The sequence below is a fragment of the Rhinolophus sinicus genome, linkage group LG10 (assembly GCF_036562045.2).
Source record: "Rhinolophus sinicus isolate RSC01 linkage group LG10, ASM3656204v1, whole genome shotgun sequence".
In the NCBI taxonomy this organism is placed as follows: domain Eukaryota; kingdom Metazoa; phylum Chordata; class Mammalia; order Chiroptera; family Rhinolophidae; genus Rhinolophus; species Rhinolophus sinicus.
Window position 1 is genome coordinate 101,936,377 of NC_133759.1, and position 26,580 is coordinate 101,962,956.

Sequence of the window (26,580 nt, forward strand, 5' to 3'; positions counted from 1 at the left end):
TAGGAATTACAGAAAAGGTAGCTTGGAATATACTGCGTGTCATATAACACCCAGTAGGGAGCGGAGCAATAACCCACCTCTCTCTCACACACGCACATGCACACACGACGGAGAAGGGGAGAGGGGCAGGAGAAGGAAGGAGTCAACGACAGTGAAGAAGACCTCAAAACTTTGGGTTTTAAAGCTTTTTGGATTTCAGAGACCCACAGAAAAGAGGTTGTGACCTCCAGTAATAAAACTATGAGCCATGATTATAAGCATAATACATGATGACTTAGTATTACAACTTTTGTGACTCTTGTTTTACTGGATGAGCTCATAGTAAAATGTACGGAAAAGTATTCTCAGGTAACTCATGGGCTGGGAGGGGACGGTGCGAGCCATGGGGCCAGGTCTGTACCCTGTTTCACACGTGTCAGTCTCTCTCCTTTTCCTAGTATGACTTCATGGAGCGTCTGGACGGAAAGGAGAAGTGGAGTGTGGTTGAGTCCCCCAGGGAACGCCGGAGCATACAGACCCTGGTTCAAAACGAAGCCGTGTTTGTGCAGTACCTGGACGTGGGCCTGTGGCACCTGGCCTTCTACAATGATGGCAAGGACAAAGAGCTGGTCTCCTTCAGCACTGTTGTCTTAGGTAGGTGGGGATCTCCGAGGTGACGTGTCGCCATGGAAAGGATGGAAATGCTCTGGGCTTCTCTGTAGAAGACACATCTGCCAAGGTCATTTTTAACAAACCAGGAACCTTAATTTAGGCCTCCAGTATCACCCATCTAAAATGAGCCCTGATGAAAATACGAATGTGGGCTTACATCATGACAGAGCCACTGGGAGTCCCAAGGATTCGGTTATGGTGAAGACTCAGGTCACCCTACCTGGCTTGAGTCCTGGCCACCCCACCTAGGGAGATCACCGGACTCTTAGAAGCCTCAGTTTCCTTGTGGTAAAGCAGAACTCACTGGTGCCCACATCACAGGTCCGTTGTCAGGAATAAATCAAATAAAGTGTATACATCTCTAAACATATAGTGCAGCCAATAAATACTGACCATCCATGTCAGCTCTGAATTTCTCTTAAAAGTTGAGAAAAGCTCAAAATAAAGAGTTTAAAAAGAAAACATAAAAATAAATCAGGGAAAAATATATATAGACTTAAGAAAAAAAGACATTATAACTTTGTTCCCAAGTAGGTAAATCTCAAAATGCTTAAAATGAGCACTTGTCATTTAAGGGCATGTTTTAGCCCTGCTTTTATTAGCTATCAAAGGAAAAGCTAAGGTTTTATCCAAAATTTCCTCTTATATGTATATGCAAACCCCCAAAACGGCCATTAGTTTGAGAAGATTGCAAGGAATTCTCTAAAGCAAACCCTAAGAATTTTAAGAAGCAAATAAGCTACAGATATTTTAACATTATCTTGTCATTAGGTTTTAATCTTCTTACTAAGGATAATAACTAATCCTGGGTAGAACTTCTCTGAATCAGGGCAGATTGTAGACCCATTTTCCAGAGGAATAAATTGAGGTTCAGAAAACTGAATCCCTCAAGGTCCCAGGATGTGGACGTGGCGGCAATGGCATGAGCTCCTGGGCTTTGCCCATTGCCTTTCTGCAGCAGCACGTTGTCCCAGCAGCAGGAAGGTTCACTGGCGAAGCCTAGATACAGGGGTTTCATGAGGAAAGGCCTGGTCGATGCAGGATTAAATCCCAGTTATCTTTCCTACATTGTCCCCAGGAAAGTCACGTACCTCCCTGAGCCTCAGTTTCATTCGTGGAAAGGTAGTGATTAAGTCCCCAAAGGGGAAGATGATGTGACGTCATCTATGGCACATGCCTGGAATGGAGTTGGTAATGACTGAATGAGAGCTGATGATGTATTTAGGAGTGCATCTGGTAGAGCTGTTTTTCTATTAACTGCATGTGAAGAACCTCTCTATTGGCCTCATGGATTTCTCTAAGGGGTCCCTGCTTCTTGAAAGATCTATATAGACCAATCTGAAATTCAAGTGGCAGTTCTTCATCAGTGGCCACAACTTCAGAACGGCACAAAATCAGATAGGATTTGGTATTGACCGTAGGAATGAAATTCATCCTTATTCCCTCTGCTAAGGAAGGATTGGCCCTGTCAGGGCAGCCAATGCTGCAAAGCATTTGGGTTGGCACGCTCGAGCCCATGGGCGGAGTCTGGCCCACTGCCTGTTTTTATAAATAAAGTTTTACTGGAGCTCAGCCATGTTCATCTGTGTACATGTTGTCTATGGCAGCTAAAATGACAGAGTGGAGTATTTGCAACAGAGACAGTTTGGCTTACAAAGCCTAAATATTTGCTATCTGTGCCTTTGCAGAAAAAGTTTGCCAACCCCTGATCTAAACTAACGTCATAAATTTTGTATAGTGCAAGTCACTGGAGAAGTCCTCCACAGTCAGGGACGATTTCTAGGATCAGGTTTTGCACCAACGGTGGGGAAATGGAAAAGGAGAAAAACCAGCTCACAGAAGGAAGAAAATGGCCGCACGTTTAGAACGAGTTTGAGACGTTGAGGTAAAAAAAAGCAATAATCTTTAGCTTAAGAAATGATACCGTTTTTATTACCTTGTGTTTGAACTCAAAAGGCTTGACACATACACAGCAGCACACACCACACACAACATCTGGCTTAGCTGGAGTCTATAAAGACTCAGTGAGATGGCTAATGACAAAACAGCTACACATTTATAGAGTATTGTCTGTGTGCCAGCCCCTGGATTAGGACCTTTGTGGGATTAACTCAGGCAACCCATGGAGCCAGTTCAGGAAGCCAAGACTGGGAGAAGTGAAACAACTTGCCCGAGGGCACACACAGCTAGTCAGAGGTGGAGTCAGGACTCTTAACCACTGGATTGCTTTGAATTCCAGCCAAATAAATCCTTGCTCTCTCTCTCTCTCTCTCTCTCTCTCTCTCTCTCTCTCTCTCTCACACACACACACACACACACACACACACACACACACACACCACAGCAAGTTTAATAATGGCTTCTGCCCCCATCTCCTTTTTCCTTTATCCATGTAGACCCAGACGTTGAGTTAGTGAGATGCCCTTCCCCCAGGCCATTACCCTCCCTCACCTGCCAGCCAGAGGTGGGAATAGCAATTCCCCCAGAGGAATTCTCTTGTCTGGACTGTAGCTCAAAGAGAAAGTCAAAGGCAATCGGCCTAATCGTTGGGCCGACATCTTGATAGAGCAATGATAGTGATTGGCCTGAAATGCAGGAAGAAGAACAGTGTTTTTACTTGGTTCAGAGGTTCTCCTACTCATATCTATCATCAGAAAGTTCTCCATCAAGAACAGCCAGGAGCACCAAAAGCCCCTGTGATGGGAAACAGAAGGAAAATGTTAGGCAGGTGTCAACCTGTGATCACACGAAATACAGCTTTGACTTGGGGAAGTCTTGTGATGCGTTTTGGAGAGAAGCAGCCTGCTTCCAGGAATGAGTTTCATCTTCGGAGACCACAGAGTGGCATTCTTGAAATACAGTGCGGATTTAATAGAGTCTAGCCTCCGTTTGTGCAAAAGTCCCATTTCCTGCTTATTTCCATTGCCTGCCATTGTTCCTTCCAGAAAACGTAAACCAAGTTGACAAAAAGGAAAGATGATAATATCTTGATGGTAATATTTAGTTGAGTGTTGGAAAAAGGAGACTGAAGGGTGGGATCCTTTTATATTTCAGCAGGACTGCATAATTGGTTTTTCCCTCAAAAACTGTGGAAATGCTTCAAATAGAAGACCTTGGGGAAATTAAACACTCTTGGGAAAGACGTTGGGAAAGAAAAATACTCTTCATTACAGTTTATGCTTATTCTGGATTGTCCTACATAAATGCACATACACACATACACCCATTTTGACAGCCGTTTGCCAAGGACCTACTGTGTAGCAATCATGGAGAATACCCGGGTGAGCAGATCCAGTCTTGTGTCTTCCTCATGGAGCTTGATGAGAGAAGACAGGGACATAAAAAAGGCAATTATAGGAATTACGGGAACATGAAGGATGGGTACAAAACCCAGACTGTAGGAAGTGAGGAAGGAAGATATCCAGGAACTAAATGTTATCTACACTGAGACTTAAGGATAAATACCTCTCCCAAAGGACAAAGGAAGCCATCCAGCCCAGCAAGAAGCCTGTGTAAAGATCTCAGTCCTTTTGCATGGGACTGTAGTGGCAAAGACTTCCCTGCACCATCACTGCTTTATCTCTGAAGATGTTAGGTTTCAGAAGAGGGACTTTTGGCCTTAGTGATGTCAGTTTCCACCAAACTATCTCCAGACCAGGTGCTCAGTGAGAAGCAATCTCCATCTCCTCTGTAGGAGTGACTTCTTAAAATATAAGCTTAATAAATGCCATTCCTATATTTAAAACTTCTCATTTGTTCCCACTGGTCCCAGAATAAAATCGAACTCATCCATGTCACCTGCAGGTCCCTGGGGGATCTCTCCTCCAAACTCATCTTATGTCACACTCTTCCTTATTTGTTACCCTCCAGCCATACTGGGTTCATTTCTGCTCTTTTCCACCCCAGGGCCTTTGTATAATCTATTCCTCTTGCCTGGAATACTCTTCTCCTAGTTCTTCATTTGCCTGTTACAGCTCACCCTTAAGTGTCATCTGCGTAGAATAGAGAGGCCCTCCCCACCTGCTCTCTAAGTGGCTTCCTCCTGTCACTCTCTATCACAGCATCTTATTCTGTTCAAAGCTTATCATAGTGTTTATTTTATTTGTTTGGTGATTGTGTTGGCCTGTATTCTTAATGACCATGAAAGTCCTATGAGGGCAGGGACCAAGTCTGTCTTATTTACCACCGTATTCACCAATGACTGGTCAGTGCCTTGCATATGATAGGTGCTCAGTTAATAGCGTAAACCATATGTCAAGTACAGTGACAGGTCAGAGATCTCACCCTAATTGGAAGCTAACACATCACCCTGACACAGTGTCGTAGATATTATCAGGAGACACAAGACTACTGGGTCAGAGACAAAGGACTTGGTTACTCAGAGCAGTGCAATATCCAGAGTATCAGCATGTGTGCCGGTTCCGCCAGCCCCAGTTCCCACAGAGCAACAGGAACAGGGCCAGGTGATACCTGCACATGCAGTGAGCTGCACTACAGGAGAGAACGCTGAGTTTACTCTACCTGAGTCCCTTAAAATGGGTGGTCATCTAGCCTGTTCTTTGCTCCAGAGGAAGCCATTGTCTTCATTATAATGGACAGTAAGTAAACCTGCCAATTGCTCCAGAGACACCCACTATATCTATCTTCCAAGGCTGTTCTCTATACAAACAACCTCAAAAAGATAGTTCAGGACTAATGCAGTCAGTGCCACTGCTTACAATATATTCAAAAACACACACACCAAAAAAAAAACCCGTGGAGAATTCTCTCCTAACACCATGTGAAATTGCTGACTTTTGACCTGCAAAAGCAGCTACTTCATATGATTCAACCTAATGATTTTTGAATGAACGAATGCTGACTAGATGGAACAATTTGGCAGCCACTGGGATGCTTCTTAGCCCACCTTTATATAGCCATCCGCAAGGAGTTTCATCCTGAAGTGTTAATTGTTAGACATGTAAGAGATTGGCTTGGTGGAGTCTATAGTCTTTTACCTGATTTTGAAAAGGCAAATGCACTCATTGAATTCTCCTCAGGGTGCCAGAAACCAACTACGTCTGGTTCTGGAAGAAGTAGCTGAGAAGTGAGACACCGGAAAGAAAGCCCTGCCGCATGGTTTGGTTTTTCAGTCCCGAGTGAGAATCAATGGGAAATCTGGTTTAAAGCAAAATCCTCCTTGGCCACTCTCAGGCGACTCCATCAGAAACAATTAGGTTTCAGAGTCTTTCATGCAACCTCACGACATCGATGTCTCCAGCTCCCCAGGGGCTGTGTCATGTCACATTTTGGGCATAGTGGCTTGTGTTTCTCATTTCATCATTTAATAATTTGCAACCTAAAAGTCTAAATGTGTTTGTTTTAATTTAAGGCAAAAATGAGGCTAGCTAATCATTTTAAAAGAGTATGTCTCTTTCTATGCAGACCCAAATCAACATGAAAAAGTGCCAAAATGATCTTTTAGAAGGTAAAGCGATGACTTGCGAATACAGATAGGAAAGTAAATCATAAAATAAGATGGTCATGCTGGTTAGAACAAACGTGAACTAATTTAGTGTCATGAAAACTAACATCCGCATAAGGCAGCCATAAAAGGAGTTTTGTATAATCCAAAACCTACTACTTAATGAACCCCGAAATCATGCCTAAATTGATCAGTCGCATAATTGAATTTTTCTTTTGTTAGAATTCCTTAAAGCAGGGAATTTTTTTCATCTACAACCTGATATCAGGAATAACCTCTGTCACTTGGAGAATCATCCTCGGTACCCGAGTCTATAAGCTGATGTCCCCCATGGCAGTCTAGCTGAGATTGCTGATATTTGGGGTGGGGGCTCACAGTGTTTAAAACTTGTCAACATTCAAACCTCGGGAATTTCAGTTTTTAAATACAGCTAGGTAGGGTTTTTTTGTTTTGTTTTTAAAGCAAAAGCCACAGCAATGGTAGGCCTGTCTTCCTGTCTAGGTTAATCCGATGGAGAGTGGTGGTTAGGTCCATGCGTTGTCCAAATTCCCCTAGTCTCCACCACTCCCCGTTCTCATATTTCACACATTTATGCTCCTCCCTCCCGGTCCCCTGAGGTTACCCCCACGGGCCGTTAAAAATGGTGGATGGCTGATTATTAAGTTTCTTCACCAGCAGGCAGAGGAAAAGGTAGTTACTACATTTCTCTCTTTTTTCAGATTCCGTGCAAGACTGTCCACGTAACTGCCATGGGAATGGCGAATGTGTGTCCGGGCTGTGTCACTGCTTCCCAGGATTTCTAGGAGCAGATTGTGCTAAAGGTATTTGCCACTCCTTCCCTGCTGTGGTTGGAAAACAGAACACAGGCTTCTCAGAAGGGATGAGAGGGAGGGCACCCACGGAGCCTCCCAACAAATTCTGCTGGGACATCTTGTAAGCCCATGCGTGCTAGAAGGCCTCACCCGTTGGCAAAGAGTAGACTTTGATATATGACAATTGGCCAAAGTGCCTATAGGAGCAGGGCAGTTATGCTTGGCACCAAGGTGTGCGGAGAAGAAAGATGTGCTAAAAATGAAATGGTTGGATTTCCTGTAAAAGCAGAAGTGAATTACCATCACTCCTTTCTTATAATCATTAACTTCTATGTAATGGAAGATTAAGCATCTCAGGGTTAGTAAATTTCATTCATTCTAGCCAGCTATGCTGTTAATCTAGGAAGTGCTATTTATCTTGGTGGAATCGGTTTTAAATTGTATTATTAATTTATCTACACTGCTTTGCACAGAATGGCTGGGGCCCTGGGATTCGTGAGGGAAAGGTAATATAAGAAAGCAAATGACTCTCACAAGAACAGGGGACCCAGGGGCTACCTATCTAGCTTGCAAGTGACCTTGAGCATGACCTTCAAGTGGCACAATCAAATGCAAGTGTAGTGGACAGCAGAGCTGCTCACACTTTTTAGACATGGTGCACACGTGCGCGCGCACACACACATGTATATTCTGCATAGATTCAACTATAAAATTGAAATAAAACTTTCACAGAGCAACACTTATCTTTACTCCATGTTCCTTTTCTATTCTACCCTATTTTATTAAAAAACAAAATACTGGTTAAAACCAACTACACTGATTCCCCACCTACCAGTAGGTCATATCCCAGTCTGAAAAACAGTCGTGGAGAGGTTCCAAGCTCTTGTTCCGAGGTTCCAGACCCAGCTCTGCCGTTGAGTATCTGTGTGACTCTGAGCAAGTGATCAAACATTTCTGAGTCTCTATTTCCTCCTTTGGAAAAGTGGGAAGTTCCTTCATAAGTTCGTTGTGAGCATGGTATAACATACCCAAAGCCCTTAGCAGAACCCTCTGTGAGCCCTCATAGGGTTTATTTTTACCATTTCTTATTTATGCACATATCATGTTATATTTACTTATATGTGTGTGTCACCTTTTTGTTATTTTTGTGTGCTCTTCATTTAAAGACCCTCCTGCCTTGAGGTTCCGAGAGAGAGACAGTTATTACCACAGCTGCTCTGTAATGCTAACCGGCGCTACCCCTTTTCCCCACGCTCACCGTAGTTGCTGGGAAAATCGTATTTCATATAGTCATGATATTTCAAAGATTTGCTGTTCCCATCCTTCTGAATGCTGACTGACACGTGACTGGGACGGACGTTTTTGTGCTTGAAATTCTGGAGGTGGTCGCATGTGCTTAGGCTGATTCCTAAATCAGACATCCTCTGTCACACGGTAATGTGAAAGGTTTGGTAAACGTATCAGAAACAAAAAGCAAAGAGAGCAAGACGCCACCAGACAATTCTCTTGGCTGTTTTTCACCTTAGCACACTCTGCCCAATGGCAGGGGGACACATCACCACGGAGTCCAACCAGTGCTTGGCCCAGGCTCCGTCCGCGGGACCCTGATGGAGGAAAGTGGATGGCAGGTTGCATCGCCGTGCTGAATGCATCCCTAGCCAAGGCTTGGTAGGAAAGAAAACCTCAATGTCATCTGAATGGCTTTTCTTGTGTAATCTAATTTTCCTGGGAGTGGAGGCATTGATGAGAGGAAAGACAGAATAGTCCTTTTATACGTGGCTGCCAATGGGCTGGACACTCAGCTGCACAGGCTGTGAGCTGTAAATGTATATTAACACTGACACACATCAATGTATTATTAATCCTAAAAACCATGTGTGCTCTGGCTGCACATCCAGTGACTGGCCTTTCAGCCCTAAGTACCCCAGCCATTTAAGAACCCTTTGCTCTAAATCCATTTGCAGACGTGTGTCCATTCTACATTATGGATCTGTAATGGGGTGTGCATTTAGCTGCTTAAAAGGACTCTCCGTGTGTTTTGCATTCACCACCTGTACTGTGGCAGGGCACACACTGCAAGTGTGCATTAGCCACGGTATATAATTGATCCTTGTGAAACAAATATTGAGTGGCTGTTAAGAGTAGTTACTGCTGCATATTCAGAAGCTGTTCCTGAAATCAGCCTCTGAACTTGTATGTTTTAATTTAGCTGTTGATGCATATGGTTGACAAAATTGAAGCGTTTAAGGAATAAAATTACTTTCTCCTTCTTTCTCCCTTTATTCTTGGCAAAGTTGGCTTAAGAGTGTTAAGAGTAAGCTTCTACCTTTCTGCCCTAAAGATATTTCTTCCTACGAATTTTTGAAATGGACACAGTTGAAGCTATTTCATTAACAGCCCTAGCTTTCTCATTATTCTAAGCCCTTCTTTCCCAATCTATGCTCTTTCATGTACCACCTTTATGACTTTTGCCAAATTCCTGGGTCATCAGTACTATTTACTTAAGTCAACTCATCATATTTACATCCATAAATTTATCTGAAAAGGAACAGTGTAAAAATCAAAAATTAAAAGCGGGAAAACTAAAATCAATTGCAATAAATAGGAAATGTTAATTCCGCCTTTAACTGTATCAAGAGAGTAATATTTTCACCGTGATGAGCATTCAGCTTAGTCATCTTTTCACACACTTATTTCCCATCGAGGATCCCCAAAGTGGACCTGCGCTCAAGGAAGCCAGCCTGGCTCCCAGAGAGACTCAGGCCTTGAACAGCTCATCTCCTAGGTATTGCCTCTTGAAAACAACCAAATTCGCTAACTACACTTATCTGATAATGTGAGAACCCAGTAAAAATGGGCACCCAGATTTAACTGTGCCAGCTTCAAGTGGGCAAATCTAATGATTAGTGCCAGACTTACTTGTGGTATGTTAAACCTCTACTTCAGATTATTTTTAGAGAACAGTTTATAGTTATTAAGTTCTAACTATATACCAGGCATTGTGCAAAGTACTTAATGTATACTCTTATTTGTCCTCATAGCCTCGTATGAGGTAAATCCTATTTTAACCAACCTTCCCAATGTTTACAGCTTATTTTTATAGTGAAATCATTTTAGACTTGCAGACAAATTGCAAAAATGGTACATAAAAGTCCCATACAGAGTTCACCCAACTTCCCCTAATGTCAGCATTTTAAACTATCATAGTTCAGTGATTTGAAACCAGGAAATTAACATCGAGGCAATCCCACTGACTAATTGACAGGCTTTTTTCTAACTGGGCTCTTTTTTTCTGGTCCAGATCCCACACTGCACTTAGTTGTCTTGTCTCCTTAGTGCCTTCCAATCTGTGAGGGTCCTTCAGTCCTTTCCTTGTTTCTCATGTCTTCCGTGACCTTGACCGTTTTGAAGAGTACTGTCAGATGTTGTGTAGTACGTCCCTCAGTGTGGGTTTACCTGATGCTTTCTCAGGACTAGAGTGAGGTTCTGCATTTTAAGCAAGATGCCGCACCCTCCTAGGTGAATGTTATCAAAGATGCACTTCTGATTTTTAATACAAAAAAATATTTAAATGTCGCTGTGTGTGTGTGTGTGTGTGTGTGTGTGCGCGCGCCCCCTCCCCCACCGCCTAACACATAATGCAGAGATGCTGGGATATTCTATCCCACTGGTCCTGCTCAATCTGTCAGGGGCTATAACAAATTGCCACTCACAAACAACTTTTGAGCCCAAGAAGCTCCTAAGTATTAGCAGGAAGTAACCTGGAGCGGACAGGGTGAGGTAATCGTGCTAGCAAGTGCAGACAGGAAAGACAGCTGGCCCTGCATCTCCCGCTCCACAGGACAGTGCATGTCATCTCCTGGCCGTGGCCCACGATCATTTTTCCCTTCTTTCTTGTTAAAAGCCCTTAGGAGAGCTGAGCCTGAGGTCCTCGCTCTTCACAAATTCACGTTCATCTTGGTTCCTTCACTGACAACTGTGCCCAGGATGCCAGTTACTGGTACAGGCAGCTGGCAGACTCAAGCCCTCCTGCCAGGGGAGGAATTTGCCACGTTAGCAAGTGAGATCACAACCGGGTATGTGTCCTGGTGACAGAAATATGGATTTACTCTCTTGACCTCACACTGTGCCTCCCGTGCCCTCAGATGTGCGATGGGGCGGCAGTTTCTTGGCTTCTTATAAACCTGCGAGTCTGCGTCAGGCATCCGAAGGCATCCTTGCCTGTGAATGGAGGAATCAGTCAGTATGTATTTGTAGAGCCTTCATTCTGCCGCCCCCACCGAGATGGGGGTTCTGAGGGGCCCAGAAGTCCAAATGGAACTGACCCTCACATTGAAAGAAGGCATGAGGGTCCTAACACATTGTTCCAAGTCATTTGAGGGGACAGAACTTATTTGTGCATCCATCAAATGCCTCATATGTGCCTGCATGAGTTAGGTACTGCAATTAAGTGCCGAAAAATATAATGGGGAGCAAGTGTGCCATGGCCCAGCCTTCTGAGAGCTTCCGGCCTGATGGACGCTCAGGGCAAGCACATAGGAAATGTAAGCTAAGTTCACAGGGCTGTGACATGGGCTCTGGATGCTGAGCATATTACGAAGGGGAGGATAAGGGAGTTTATGAAGCAGGGAAGTATGGATCTATGAAAACAGCCAATGAGTGTCAGGGAATGTGCAGAAAATTCTGTCTAGTGAAGGAACTACACTGAATAGTGTCTTTCAGCATAGAATTTCATTAATTGTGCAGTGTAATAAGCAATCTGTTCAGATTCAGAGCTGGAGGAAAAAATGGCATTTCTTTCCTGGTAATTTGTATCATTTTCCATCAGGTGCCTCTCCTGCCCAGCTGTAATTGTGCTTATTATTCATGTTATTGTTTAGTCTACGGTTTCTGATTATCACTACTCCTTTTGCATGACTTTCTCATTACTTTACTTTAATGCTATTTGTTGAGGGCTAGATGCTTTTTAATTAGGATTCCTTTTTCTTTTATTTACTTTTATTTGAAAGTCTTTCATTGATGTAAGGTGCTTCCTTGGGTTATTTGTAAGGCAGCTTTGCATTCGGAAAAAAAAAACCAAGGCTTCTGATTATCCTGTTTTGACACTGGCTCCTCAGATGGCTTATTTGGTTCTGAGCTTGAGGCCCCAACCTGCAGTAGAAACTTAACACACCAGAGCTGTACATGTTGGGTAATGCGTATTTAACAGCGATTAGAAATGACAACTCCTGCTGCTGAACAGCTGTCAAGGGAGGCCCAGAAATGCCACAGTCACGGGAACATAAAGTCTTCTCTCTAGGGGCTGGTTTCAGCTCCTACCCAGCTTCTCTGGAGCCTTGAAAAATGAGAATGGGGATCTGGCCATTTTTCTCCTGCTAACTGGCAAATGTACCCACTACGCAGTCCCTCTTGGGGTTCCAACACTAAAGTAAAATGATAGTCGTCATCATAGCTGACATGTACGGAGTTCTTACTATATGCCAACCACTGTACCACGCCGCTGCGTAAGAATCGCATTCAATCATCAATAGGCTTATTTTATAGATAATTGTCATCCCCTTTTACAGATGAGGAAAATGAAGCATAGAGAGGTTACATCACTCCGCTAGAAGTGGTATCGCTAGAATTCAAGCCAGGCAGTCTGGCCAGGACTCCCAGTGCTAGCCCAGCCATAAGATTAACCTTGGAAGAGGTACTTGGCAGGCAGTTTGTGTGGCGGTGGCATACTAGGATTTAGGTGAGAGCCCAAGAAAAGTTTTACAGGAACAGAAACTGGGCTTTACTTGGTAGTAAGTGACAGAGACGGTATTTGAAACGAAGTCCATCTGACTTCAGAGCCTGCTTCCCGGAACCACTCCCCTCCCAGGTACCAGATACATTCCACCATCTCCCTCAAGCTATCATCTGCCAACTCCTGTTTCCTGGACCTCCAGCGTGCTCTGCTCCGTGTTTGCTCTCTACCTTCACAGCCACTGTCCTGTTCACTTGGCCACCAGCCTCTCCCTGATGGTATTCCTCCCCCTCCCCACCCCCATTCTCCCAGAGTTCTCAGGAAAATGTCACTACTCTCCTCAAACACCTTCAGTGGCTCCCAGTTGCCTCCCACAGTGGTTGTCAAACTTTGGTTTAAAGACATTTCTCCGGGGAAATTGTCATAGATGCATATCCCCAGGCCCTTCCCCACGCCAGCTGATTCTGCATCCACAGGACTGGTGTGTGGAATGTAACCCTCATAAAGCACGATGGCTCTGCCTCTTCCTCTTTGCTCATGCTGTTTTCTTGGCTTGAACGTTCTTGTCAATCCCAACCTTTCCTATCAAACAGCTGCTCATCCTTAAGGCCAAGTTCAGAGGTCACCACCCTCCTGAAGCACCCCGAGGTAGGAAGCTGCAGTGACCAAGGCTTGGCAGCATTTGGCAGGGGCCCTTCCTTCATGCTGTGACATGTTCTCGCTAGGTGGTCACATCGGATTCTCCTGCTGTATCACAAGCTTCTAGCTTCCTCTTTGTACTTCCCGGCTCCCAGTTTGGTACCCAGGAAATAGTATGTGCTCTCTAAATGTCTGACAACTTGAATTTAGGGGACAACGCTTAGCAAGACGAAAACACAGCCAGAAATATGTGCAAGAACCAAAGTGAGCGCTGGAGAACAGGCTCTTGTTTGTCAGATTTGTCATGCAGTAATACATCAGCCAATTCTAAGCACAAATTTAAATGAAGGAAGGGAGGAAATTAGAGCAGGAGGGAAAAAAGGAGGAATGAAAAAAAAGAAATAGTTTACAGAAAAGAAACGATTTATTCTGCAGTTTTATATGTGTTATTTCCAAAGAACAGAGTGATTAAGAATGAAAGCTATAGAGATTGAGTCCATGCTCCTCTAGTTACCTGTACCCATTTTAGAAAACTACTTAACCTCTCTAAGCCTCGGTTTCCTCATCCATGAAATGGGGGCAATAGCAATCTACCTGTTGCATTGCTGTCAGGACTAAAATGTAAGTACGTTTGAAGTGGGTACAACTGTGCTTGGCATGTATTAAGTGCACTATAAATACTAGCTAGCATTAATCTTCACAAACAGCATTTGAAATCTCGTTAGAATCACTATTTTACAGGAGAAAGAGAAACACAAAGAAAATAAGCTACTTGCCCAAGGTCACATTGCAGCACTAGATTTTTGAGGCCATGTCTGGCTGACGCAGAAGTTTGTGGCCCTAATGGCCACACAAGAGAGATTTAGCAGGACGACCCCTAAATGGAGGGCAGTGACCCCTCTCAAAGCCCCCATAGAGAGTTCAGCTGTTGGACTCACAGCTAAGTCGGCCTCGTAACCTGCTTTCCTATCTCCCCATTAGTCACTCCATGGTAAACCTCTGCACTCAGGAAAGGGATGACAGGCCCCTCCGTCCCCTCTCTGATGGTCAGGGGTCTTCCCACCCAGTCAGCTTCCTTGGCACAGAAGCCATTTCCCCTTTTGGAGCTGGCCTCACCTCTCTCAATGAAAGATGCTCAGTCCTGCCTGTCCTGCCTGGAACAAACATGGATGCACCCTAAGTGTCCAGACCCCTCTGTCTTTCACACCTCTCTCCCTCTGCTTCCCTAGCTACCCCCACAATCTCCATTAATGCCGACTGGCCAGGAGCCATGGCCGCTGCCCATAAGAGCCATTCCACAGCCCATTGCAGTTGGAGGTTGAATCTCACCTTCCTTCCTCCCATCCCTGACCTGAGAAAACGTGCATGATGTCCTAGGCAGCAAGGGCCCAGGACGAGGGGCTTGAAGCAGTTGGTACACACTTTGCAGAAAGTGACTGAGCGACCACACTTGGCAGAGTCAGTATAAGAATACTGAAGGCGAAGTAAGTGCCAGGCACTGTGCAAAGGGTTTTCCCTGAATGATCTCATTTCATCTTCACAGCATATAGTGTTATCATCCCCATTTCACAGCTAAGACTACTGAGGCTCGGAGAAGTTAAGGCGCATGCCCAGTTATGGCTTGAGAACAATACCATCAGAATCACACACCTTCTGGGCTCCCCCCAGAGTTTCTGATTCAGAAGGTCTGAGGTCCTCTCATCAGCCCAGGGAGTTTGTTAAATATTCAAACCCTCAGGCCCCACGGCAGACCTTCTGGGTCAGAATCCACATTCAGACAGGTTCCCCACAAGACTCGTGTACACATGCAAGTCTGAGTCTCCATAACATTGCCCTTGAGCTCTGCTAAGGTGACCCATAGAGCACAGGGAGCAGGAGCAGTATCACGGTCACCTTCCCTTCCCCCACCCCCGCCCGCTTGCCCAGCAGGCTGGGAGGACACCTGCGTCCCCAGTTGGAAGTTGCAGTGCCCTTTATCTGGTGCCCTCACGCCAGTCCAGGTTGGCAAACTCCAAAACTTGGCCCCTCGCGACATTTCTCATGCTTGCTGCATTACCTAACAAATCACTGCACAGGGCTTCAACCGGGCAGCCCTGCCCCACATTAAACTCTTCTGAGCATAGAAACTTTTTTTATTTTTCCTTTTTGAACAACTGGATAAGTTGCAGAGCAGCTTTAGAAAGCAGAGTGCCTCACCCTGGGGACATGCTGTAGTTGTCATGCATACAGAGGTGGGTGCTTTAGGTGGGTGCTTTACCTTTGTATTGGGAAACGAACCAATCTCTAGAGAAGAGGCCAGCTGGGATGGGTGACGTGATAGAGGGTGCTCTCCTGTCTCTTTATCGCATGATGAGTTGGAACAGTTTTCTCCTGATAACAATGGTCATAACAAAATCCTGTCTGTAGATTTCTTACTATGTGCCAGGCACTGTGTATAGCACTGTACAGGCATTAGCTCATCCCATCCTCATAAACACACTGTGGGTGGTGGGTGGCGGTGACCCCAGGATACTCATCCATTTGAAAAACAAAGAAATCCAGGCTGAAAACAGTGTCCTTAGTCACACAGCTGGTAAAAATGAAGGGAAATCCAAGCAGTCTACCTCACAAGCCTACACTGTGGCTGGTACTGGTCTCCCTATTGGGCAGATAGCTGAGTAAACAGACCCTCCGTGTCTTCAGGAAGCATCCATGCTTGTGGACACTGATAATTTGCAAACTCATCTCGGTGCTTGAATCGCAAGAATGAAAAGCTACTTCAGTCTGGATTTGAGCTGCAAAAAAAGCTTACTGAGTAGTCTGAAGAACTTAAATATTCATTATGTAATTAATGCTGTTCAGTCACACACACACACACACACACACACCAAAAAAAAAAAAAACTTAAAGACTTTTAAAAAAACAGCTTAAGCACTTATCGATTGAGAACTTGTATGACTCTCAAAATGGAGGCATCCCCATATCTCTACAGGTATTTTAAATGAATTGAATTAATCATAGGCTTAAAAGTCTCTTGCGATCTTCGTTAACTTCCCTGGGTTTAATTAAAACATCTGTGCACTTTTAATTTATCGATTCATCCAACTCATATGTCATGTTTTTAACACACCCCAGCATGCTCTGCATCATTTTTAACCCGATTTCCACTTAACTAAAGCAATTAAATTCACCCCGGATTAATTAAAGCATCTATACTTTCGTGCTTAAGTCAGCGTGTGCTTCTTTCCCCACATGGCTCCTGAATGTCAGAGATCTGACACACCTGATGAGTTTTTTGTCCTTCTGGAAATTCTTCCCCAAATCACTTTCTTGGTTATTAATGTGCCACTTGACAGAATGGGCCTGAGGAAGTTGGTGCCCCTGAACTTTGGCCACCTGAGCCAGAGCCTCTGACCCTGTCAGAAGTGTCCTTGGGTTTCGTGTCTTCACGGGGGCCCTGCTGGATCTTGCCCCCACTGAGACCAGCTCGAGTTGGTGTAGACTCTCCAGTGTCTGAGTGTTTGTTCTAGGCAGGAAGGGAGGGAGCTGTTCGGGTCGGAGGTGACCGTTGTGATCAGAATGGCTGGTGACCTTTGCATGGGCACTTGCATTGTCATTCCCTAGTTCTGGTTTTCTAACTTCCTCACTCCTCCTACCCAAGAAGTCCTTTGTTGCTCTGCTCATTGAATATGGAGGGGAAGCTGAGTGCTGAGGCCAACAGGCTTCTCATTGGGCACAGTGAGCCAGGGAGCTATCTAGAGAGTGACAAGTTAGGTCCCCACCACCTGTATTTGACAGCACATTTCCCCTCGGCCATGGCAGCATGGGGCTTATCATATTTTTTATTTTTTTTCCAATCTGTTAAGCCAAGGATTCTCTCTCATTATTTTTATCTATACTTACTTAATTCCTAATGAAACTGAAAGTCTTTTCATACTTTTATTGGCTTTCTGTATTTATATTTATATGTCCTCTGCCTGGGTTTTCATTCATTTGTCTCTTTTTATTGATTAGTAAGAGCACTTTGTGTATTCAGATATCAAGCTTTACTCTGTAAAATGTATTAAAAAATATTTCTTCCCAGTGTTGTTTATCCCTTAATTTTGTGTAGAGTGGTCTTTGTCATACAGAAGATCTAAATTTCATATAATCAGATCTAATCTTCTTTTCCTTCTTGGTTTCTAGAATTTATGTCTTCCTTACATATTACTCTCCTAAGAAAATAAAATTAGACTTTAATATTTTTCTAATAGTTTTGTAGGGTGTTTTTTTTTTGTTTTGTTTTTTCTATTTAGATCTTTAATGTGTATTGAATTTATTTTTTAGTACAGTGAGCAGGAGAGGTCAAATTTTGTTGTCTACTAAATGGATTGCCAATTGCAGGGACCTAGCAAGAAGTGAAACTCACCTTTACTGACACTGTTTTGCTCAGCACCAAGCTAAATCCACCGTCTGGAAAGACAATGGGACACCAGTTTTGGTGTCAAGGACATTGAATTTTGTTTGCGTCCAATCCATCACCCAAATATTACATCCTCAATTGCTTCAGGAGCTTCAAGGCATCTTCATTTCTCCATCATTTTTCCCTCTCACCTAACCCAGCTTCTAGCACATATTAGGTTATCCATTCATATTTATTGACTAAGTGAGATGTAAGGCAACCCATTGTTAGTGCTCTTTTGACAATTTACCTAGAGTATTACCGTGTTTCCCCGAAAATAAGACCTAGCCGGACAATCAGCTCTAATGCGTCTTGTGAAGCAAAAATTAATATAAGACCCGGTCTTATTTTACTATGATATAAGACCGGGTCTTTATAATATAATATAACATAACATTATAATATAATATAATATAATATAATACCAGGTCTTATATTAATTTTTGCTCCACAAGGCGCATTAGAGCTGATTGTCCAGCTAGGTCTTATTTTCAGGGAAACATGGTAGGTGAAATAGTCTTAAGTCTCTTTTCCAAAGGGGTTTTCAATCAGATTTCAAATCATTTTTAAAATATACATTATGTGAAATGCCCTCTGCTCATCTAGCCCAGTTCACAGGTAACTTGTCAAGATGTAGGCACTTCCCTTTGCCTGTATGATTAAGCCTCTTCGACCATCTCTACCTTTCCTTCAAGTATTCTCTTTACTGCAAGCTCCAAGTAGATGGGCTTATCTTACCTAAAATGGCAGACACAAGTGGTTTGTCCTGTTATTTCCCACCGGGTAAATAACACTGATAATTCATCTTATCCCTTTCAGAGAACTTTGGGGGAGGAAAAAAGCTCTAGCTTGATCATTAAAATGAGCTTTATACCATTTAGGTGAATCTAAATTGTGTCATTTTTTTGTCATGAGCCTGTTAACTTGTCAGTCGTTAGCGGCAATAGTAATTTATTTTTCTTCTGCAGGAGTCTTAGAGCTTCCATTTGCCAGATTTAGTAAAACAGGAATAGTCACTTTGTACAAACATTTTAATTAATTTTCAATAGAAGCTTGAATGCACAACGTTCTGTTCCTGTAAGCCTTAGGAAGAGGCGAAAGGAAGAGGGACATAAAACACTCCCCATGTGAATCCAGAACCACCTCCCACCCACAGCCAGAGAAGACCAGGGGAAGAAAGAGATGAGCTTTTTCCATTAGTATGATCTGATACCCCTCGGTGGTGTGTGTGCACGTGCCATGTGAGAACTACTACATTTTTTATTTTATTAACCCTTGAAGCCAGTTTGGAGATTCAGTTTAAAATTTCATGAGAAAACATCCATTAGTTGCAAACCAAGTAGGTGGCAGTCATTGTTTGAAGCCCTTGAACACACGATCGCACTTACCGCGTTTCCTGAAAATAAGACCTAGCCAGACCATCAGCTCTAATGCGTCTTTTGGAGCAAACATTAATATAAGACCCAGTCTTATTTTACTGTAATATAAGACCAGGTCTTATGACATAATTAATATAGTATAATATAATATAATACTGGGTCTAATATAATACAATATAATACCAGGTCTTATATTAATTTCTGCTCCAGAAGATGCATTAGAGCTAATGGTCCACCTAGGTCTTATTTTGGGGGAAATATGGTAATACGCCCATCAACTTTGAGAGACAATTTTTTGAAGGGGAAATTGGGTCTTGGAGAAGTGCAGTAATCTTGTCCAAATCCCACAGTGATGGACTAGATTTTGTACCCAGTTCTTTCTGGCATCCAAAGCCTTGCTCTTCCCACTTCTCCATATTATTTCTACGCAGGATGTAAAGTCAGAATTGTTTGTCCTATAACCTGTCATTTTTTTAAAAATGATGTAAATTTAAAGATGTGAGAAGAGTTATATTAATACATGCGGTCCCCACTTCACATCCAACCTCTCAAATGAGGTCTGGGCTGGGCCTTACTTTCTGGAACGCTCTGGTTTGAGTTGTCCAAGAATCAGTTCCCCAAGGGAAGGTGCTCTTCATGCACGTCAACCCAGCAACCACTGGAGGGCGCTCATCTGGCATTTGCACTCTTTGCCCTGAGGGCAAATGAATTACTAGAGAGCCTCTTTCCTCTTTAACCAGCCTTCTGCTTTTTAATGTGACATCAGCCAAGACATCGCGTGCCCTGCTTTCCAGAGAACATCACAGTGTTTTGCATTTTTTACCACACGCCTGGTAATCATGCAGCAAACATATTGAAGGAAGGCTGCATTTACAATGTGGAGAACTCTCTGACCTGACTATTCTCCATTTTTTTCCCTGAGTAATTTAAATAGGTCACATTTTAAATTTGATTTCCCAAGCACCTGATTTTAAATGAAATCCATTCTTACCTTCTAGACAATCCTATTTTTTTCACCAGTTGGAGCGTATACAGAACATAAACAGTTCCCAAATGAAAAAAATTAGATAATCCTAACTGTATTTTATCAATTAATAAAGACAATAATTATTTGCTCCTTACTTTCTACCCTCTTCCACCTTTGGGGAGGAAAGAAGGCACAATGGGAGTACAGTGGTGGTGATTTGATGTAACTTTCTCTGCCACCCCGGACAGCTTGTCCAATATATATCCATCCCACAGGTCAGAAACAGCCTTTGGAAGTTCATCTCACTAGATATGTGTAGCCATGCTTCTCACTGTTTTCCTATTTCAGTGTGTGAGGGTGGAAGTGGGGTAAGAAATGGGGTTTATTCTAGTCTTTCAACCAGGAGATATCTTCGGTGTTGTCTAGATGGGAAATGGCAAGTGAGCTTTCTCTTGAATGCCGAGTCTGCCTCCTGGCAGCTCTCACTTAGCCTGGGCACTGCATTGAAGGTTTTGAGGCTCTTTCTCGGTCGGAGGGCAAAGTGCAGTGACCTGCAGAGGTGCAGGAAGGGAGAATAGTAGATCGTGTGCACACAGGTGCTGTCCCTGACCTAGAGCTAGAGAATTAACATGGAACAAATTTGCTTTGTATTCATAGCCGTCTCAAAACTTTGAGAAAACCCATAAGTCCTCACGCTAGTGCATATTTGTACAGCCCCTAATTTGAACCTTGGGCTCCCTGAGTTCAAAGCTCTTTCTTCTACCTTCTCTTAGACAATCATCACGGGTAGCAATTCTATAGATCTCTGCTTCACTAGCCTGGAAGTTGAAAGCAGGCTCCCTACATTTAGAGTGAGGTCGTCGAAATTCAACATGTGGCTTTGATGTTCTCACTTTGGAGGCCATTCTTCTCCTCTGGTGGATTCATAAGGATAAGAATTCTATTGGGAATTGTGTGTGTGTCCCCAGGAGTTTTCACAACTAGCCTATTATAAAGCATTCTGGGGAGGAATATCCCCTCAGTCACATGTCAACTGTTGAGATGTTTTTGTTTCAGGTCAGTTTACCATAAAGGTAAAAAACATGCACTTCCCCAGAATAAGGCATTGTGTGTACACCATGAGGTCCACTCCAGACATTGCTCTATCTACATCTTTCATAAATGGCTCTTTGGTGCCTGCTCATAACCCCACCACTTGGGAATCCCCGAATATCAGAACAGAGAAGAAAGATATCCTTAATCAAGCCAATACTGATGAATGCAACACTGGAAGGAAATCAACAACGATAAATGTGGTTCTGTCCTTGAGTGGTTTATTATATCTTTGGGAGATTAGACACAGAAGGAAAGTTAATTACTATAAAAACGTAATAGAAGCATGACAACAAGAGGGGGGTGGATAAGGCAGGAAGGGGCCATTGCCTAAGGAGTGATCTGATCAGATGTAATTGCTTCGTGGGATGGGCACAACATTTGGGTTGTACATACAGGTGCCATGTTGGATTCTGGGAACCTGTGCATTTCAAATCACGGGTAAACCAAAAGTCATCGACACATGTCTGGTGGTCATTTCTGAAAGTCTCTGAGTGCCAGTTCCCTAGCCTGCAGCTGTGTCCTCACTTAGGCCCATATTAGAAGCCAGGTTGGAAATTTAGGTTCTCACAAACCGATATGGGGGTGAGCACCCCAAAACATGAAGGCAACCACTAACATCCCACTCTCGATGATCTGCAAGGGGGCAGAATTGGCACAATTGAGGCCAAACTGTTAGTAACCTTATTCCAGACGGTAACCACTGGTTTTCAGCCTTCTTCCTATCAACAGACGCAAGAGGTTCTTAACTGAGATGTGACCAGCTAGAGAGGTCATGTCTTCAGCCTGTCCCTCCCTTCCTGTTTTGTTTTGTTTTGTTAAAGAGGCCAGGCATATTTCATCCTTATACTTTATTACATGTGACACGGTGAGGTAGTGGTCTAGATACGGAAACTGAAGTGTAAAGAGATTAAGTGTCTCAACTATGGCCCATCTCCCTTCCTTTTTGGTGAACATAAACTTCTCAGGACTAGGAGTCCACTAAACTGAGGGTAAACTAATCAGCAAAACGGTTCCGATCCCCCAAACCAACAGCAGCAGCACGCAAGTCCATACAGCTTAGTGAAGGGCACAGCTCAGAGTCGGGCCAACCTGGCTTCCCATGGCGCTCCCCCACTTGTGAGCTTTGTGCCTTTGGCCCCTTCACTTCACCAGTCTGATCCTCGTCTGTAAAATGGGATCATGATTCAGCCTCCACCTCGGACGGTGACTATATGATTAAGTAACACATTGCACATGAAGCATATATGCCTTGCCTGGCACCCAATAGGCAGGCATTTACTTGGTGGTGGCTGCTGTTATCAGTGGCATTTTTGTGGTGGTGGTGGTGGTGGTGGTGGTGGTGATGGCAGTGGTGGTTATTGTGTGTTTGAAGATGACTCTGTACCTCGATGGTCAAAGTCGCCAGCCCAGAACATTGCAAGCAAAGCTGAAACGCCAGGAGGCTCTGCCTCCTTACACTGACCCAGCCCTCCAGGCGCTAGTCTCCATGACCTGGTGCTCTGTCTCTGGTTTTGCAGCCGCCTGCCCAGTCCTATGCAGCGGAAATGGACAGTACTCTAAAGGGACATGCCAGTGCTACAGTGGCTGGAAAGGCGCAGAGTGCGACGTACCCATGAATCAGTGCATCGATCCTGCCTGCGGGGGCCACGGCTCCTGCATTGATGGGAACTGTGTCTGCTCTGCTGGCTACAAAGGCGAGCATTGTGAGGAAGGTAAGCTCCCCGGGGCGCTGGGCAGCGTGGAGGCGGGATGGCACTGGCAGGCCTAGACTTTTGCTAGAGCCCAGTCCGGGCTCCACCGTCTGCAAAGGCAACTGCAACATTATGCCCAGAAAACTAACTTCAAATCCCTTGGCTTTGATGGCCTTCTTAAGTTGTAGAAAACAGAAGGCTAGTGGAATGGTTCTGGAAGGAATGTCTTATTTTTCTTTATGTTAATTAGCCCCTCTTCCCTTTCTCCTTTGTTTTCTTTTTAAATTGCTTCCTCCGCCTTTGTTGTTCTGTCTTCTCTTTCCCTCTATTCTTCCTCCTCCCCTTCCTGCCCCTCCTTTTCCTCTTCTTCCTTCCCCTTCCCGTATCTTCCATCGTCTTCTGCTTTATTTAAAGTTCTCTGAGTTGGGAAATACTAAAGCTATCCAGGAAACAAGAAACAAGAATCCTCACGCCCCCCTCCCAATCTTCCCCAAAGCTGGTTTTTTACTGTTCCTGGTAACCTAAGACCCATATATGTCTGTGTAAATATTTCAGCAAAAATGAATACCAATAGAAAGCAGTCAGGCTTGAAAGACTATAGGTATCCATGTCCCTTGGAAATACCATGTAGGGCGAATGATCCTGGTTACCTGCAGTGGCGTAGTTACAGAAGAATGGGTGTGCTTGTGAGGGGGCTGGGATTTGCTGCCCCTGAAGTGCTCTGTAGGACACACTGAGTGGCCGCTAGCACACATGGGTAAAAATCAGGGGTGCCATAAACTGAATCCAATCTGCCCAAACACCCTCAGAGACCAGGCTTGGAAATCAGAAGAGGGGTATGGAGGAGGGAGTACAGGAACAGTGAGAAAGAACATCTCAGGAAGTGACCCAAAGCCCGCTCTAACTAGTCCTGCTCTGGTTAGTTCTTTCAGAAGTGTTGGGAACATGTTATAATACCTACAAATAAGTCAAGTGAACTCAGCCAAACGGCCTTTAGCCTTCCCCTCTGTGTCCTTCCAAACCAGGGTCTCTACTTGGGCACCTATTGCTTCTCCGCATATAAAGAATCAACCACAGTTGGTAGGAAGGTAAGAGCCTAGGTCCTCTCAGCCCCTCACCTGCTCCCCAACCTTTGAATCATCTCAGTCATTGTCCCCCAGCCATGCACCTTTACTCTGAGTACATTTCCCAGGGAAACGACCCCATGTAACTCAAACAGCCTTTTTCCCTCCCATGTTCCCAGCGGGAAAATAAGTGTCAACTCACCCAATAAACTACGGGAAAAAGTGAAGCCCACGCCTACTCCATGTGAAGCAGCTTGAGTGACCACACCAGAAAGAACCTGTTGGGCACCCTATGCCCGTGTTTTCTCTCAGTTTCTTACTGCTAAGTTGGTCAGGAGGGCCCTCAGATGCTATGATGTTCTCAGATGCAAGTCGATTCGTTCTCCTATCCCATTAACTTATGGATCTCCAGGGTTCTGTACAAAATAACCAATCCTGACAGCCCTCACCACAAAGTAATGGCAGTGGCTTATCCTAAGAGACACACACAGATGCTCCCTTTGTGAAATCTCCCATTTCATCGTTTTTAGGACTATGGCTACAAAGAGTCAGCTTTCATGACATTATTCTCCTAAGATTTTCTAATGTATCAGTGGTAATGCCCTTAATGGGGCTCAGAAGTCTGACCCCAGATCGCCACTTGCTAAACTCTATGTTGTTTTTTCCCTCTATTGTAAAAGGTAGACTCCCTCTGTCTGCATCATAAAACCAAATTTGAAGTTTGGATGGAGGAAGTACTGATTTAATAACCCTGCTTGAAAGGTTAAAGTTCTTTAAGATAAGTGAATTGCAGGAGGCAAAGCTGCACTCACTGAAAACATGGGTGAGGCCAACAATATGACAAGAAAGGTTAAAACGACCTTTTGCATACATCATTTGGTGAGAGAAAAGTGGTAGAGCAATGACAGGGCCCGTCTTCGCATTTTTTGCCTCCAGTGAAGATTGTGCATATCTGTATGAGTGGTGATTTCTCAACTTTGTTACTCTCCCAACCAGTTTTATTTAAATGTTCAGAATGAATTAACCATCCAACAAAACAAGGAAGCCGCGTGGATCATTATGAAAGGATGAAATCTCATTTATTGATTTCTGCTACCCAAAAAGAATGAACTGAGGTGATTCATATGCTGTTTTCAAAATAGGAAATGGAATCAGAAAGTCTGGATCAGCACTTTTCCTTGCATTTAGTTTTTTTATTTCTGATATTCATCATAGTCATAGCGTTCAAACAATTTACCTGAAATGGCCATGGCAATGAAATCAATAGTTGCCATCCTCCATTTTTGCTGCATAAACATTGTTTTACTATTAACAAATTTGCACAAGAAAATGAAAGGATGTATTCGTAAGGTTTCATTCAGTGATGTCTGGCGGAGTAAGAAAGTGTTGAGAGAGAGATTGACATCTTAGTTTAAGTCAGCCATGTTTTCATGTCAGTTTCATGGTTGAGTCATTTTTCAATGACATTTAACTTCATAAATGTAATTCATGGTACTTCAGGGGTTTATAGTACATACTGTTTGTAAAACTCCTTGACCTCCTTTTTTATCCTTAGGGATAGAAATTGCATTCACAACCCTTTTTTGTCAAACCTATAGAGGGCCCAAGACTAAATGAGTTCTAATGGTTTCAGCTGCCAGGGGGCTGATGTCATGAGGCCCACGGTACTTAGCTGGTAAAGGCCACTGTCCCCCTTCTAAGTATAACACTGTTGCTATTTATAAAGCTTTGTAAAATGCCAGAGTCCCTCCCGCCTGCTAAAGACTCTAAGGATATGACCATGAGACCATCTGATGAAATTGGAACCAAATTTAAAATTCGTACTGGAACTGCTCCTCTTAAAGTCTGAATTTAGTTATTCCATCCGCTGCTGTAATTATATAGGACAAAGGGCATACTTACTGGTATCACTGACCAGAGACAGGGTTAGCTTATATTTCTAGATATGATAAATGGTTCTTTTGATGGCATTCCAGGCCTGGGCTAATAAATCTCAGTGAATTTTCCTCCTTCCTTCGTACTGTAATTCAGGATAAAGAAGAGAAAGCTCATTTATCTGGAAGAAAAATGCCATTTTATTTATTTATTTATTTATTTTGTATATTGCTTTTTATTTTATCCTTTCAAGAAAAAGATTGTGATATCGTTGTTGAGTTTTTTGAAAGCTCCTAGCTGTTGGCATCTCACCAAACATTTTAAATGGCTAATTATAGGTGGAGGGTAAATGTTGAAGCACATAGCACCGGAGATATTTTTGTGTGTATTTTGATTTTGCTGTCTTAGAAAGGGGGACGGAGTTAAAACTAGAACTCGGGGATTTTCTTTTATTAGAAGAATATGGAAAAGACTGATTCTGAATGAATTAGTTCATACTTTGCAGATCGCAAACTGCACAGGATTGTTCCCCAAAGCAAGAAGTTGTTGGCACCATTTTTCTTGTCACTCCATCACACTGGAAATTTGTTCCATTGATGATTGCTACAGCAACTGTGTATTGAACACCTAATACCGTGTCTCCCTGGAAATAAGACCTAGCCGGACAATCAGCTCTAATGTGTCTTTGGAGCAAAAATTTATATAAGACCCGGTCTTATTAGACTGGGTCTTTATAATATAATATATAATGTAATGTAATAAATATAATATAATATATATAATATAAGATAA

The 26,580-nt window shown here is 43.5% G+C and overlaps 1 protein-coding gene across 11 annotated transcripts in view; it reads left to right on the plus strand.

Moving 5' to 3' along the window:
• TENM2 (teneurin transmembrane protein 2) overlaps nt 1-26,580 on the plus strand; it is a 1,556,107-nt gene that overhangs the window by 1,399,529 nt on the left and 129,998 nt on the right. For all 11 annotated transcript variants that reach the window (XM_019740878.2, XM_019740872.2, XM_019740888.2 and 8 more), the window contains 3 exons: nt 438-633; nt 6,835-6,936; nt 22,676-22,870. In XM_019740878.2, coding sequence (XP_019596437.2) covers nt 438-633; nt 6,835-6,936; nt 22,676-22,870 — 493 coding nt within the window. The remainder of the gene's footprint in view (nt 1-437; nt 634-6,834; nt 6,937-22,675; nt 22,871-26,580) is intronic.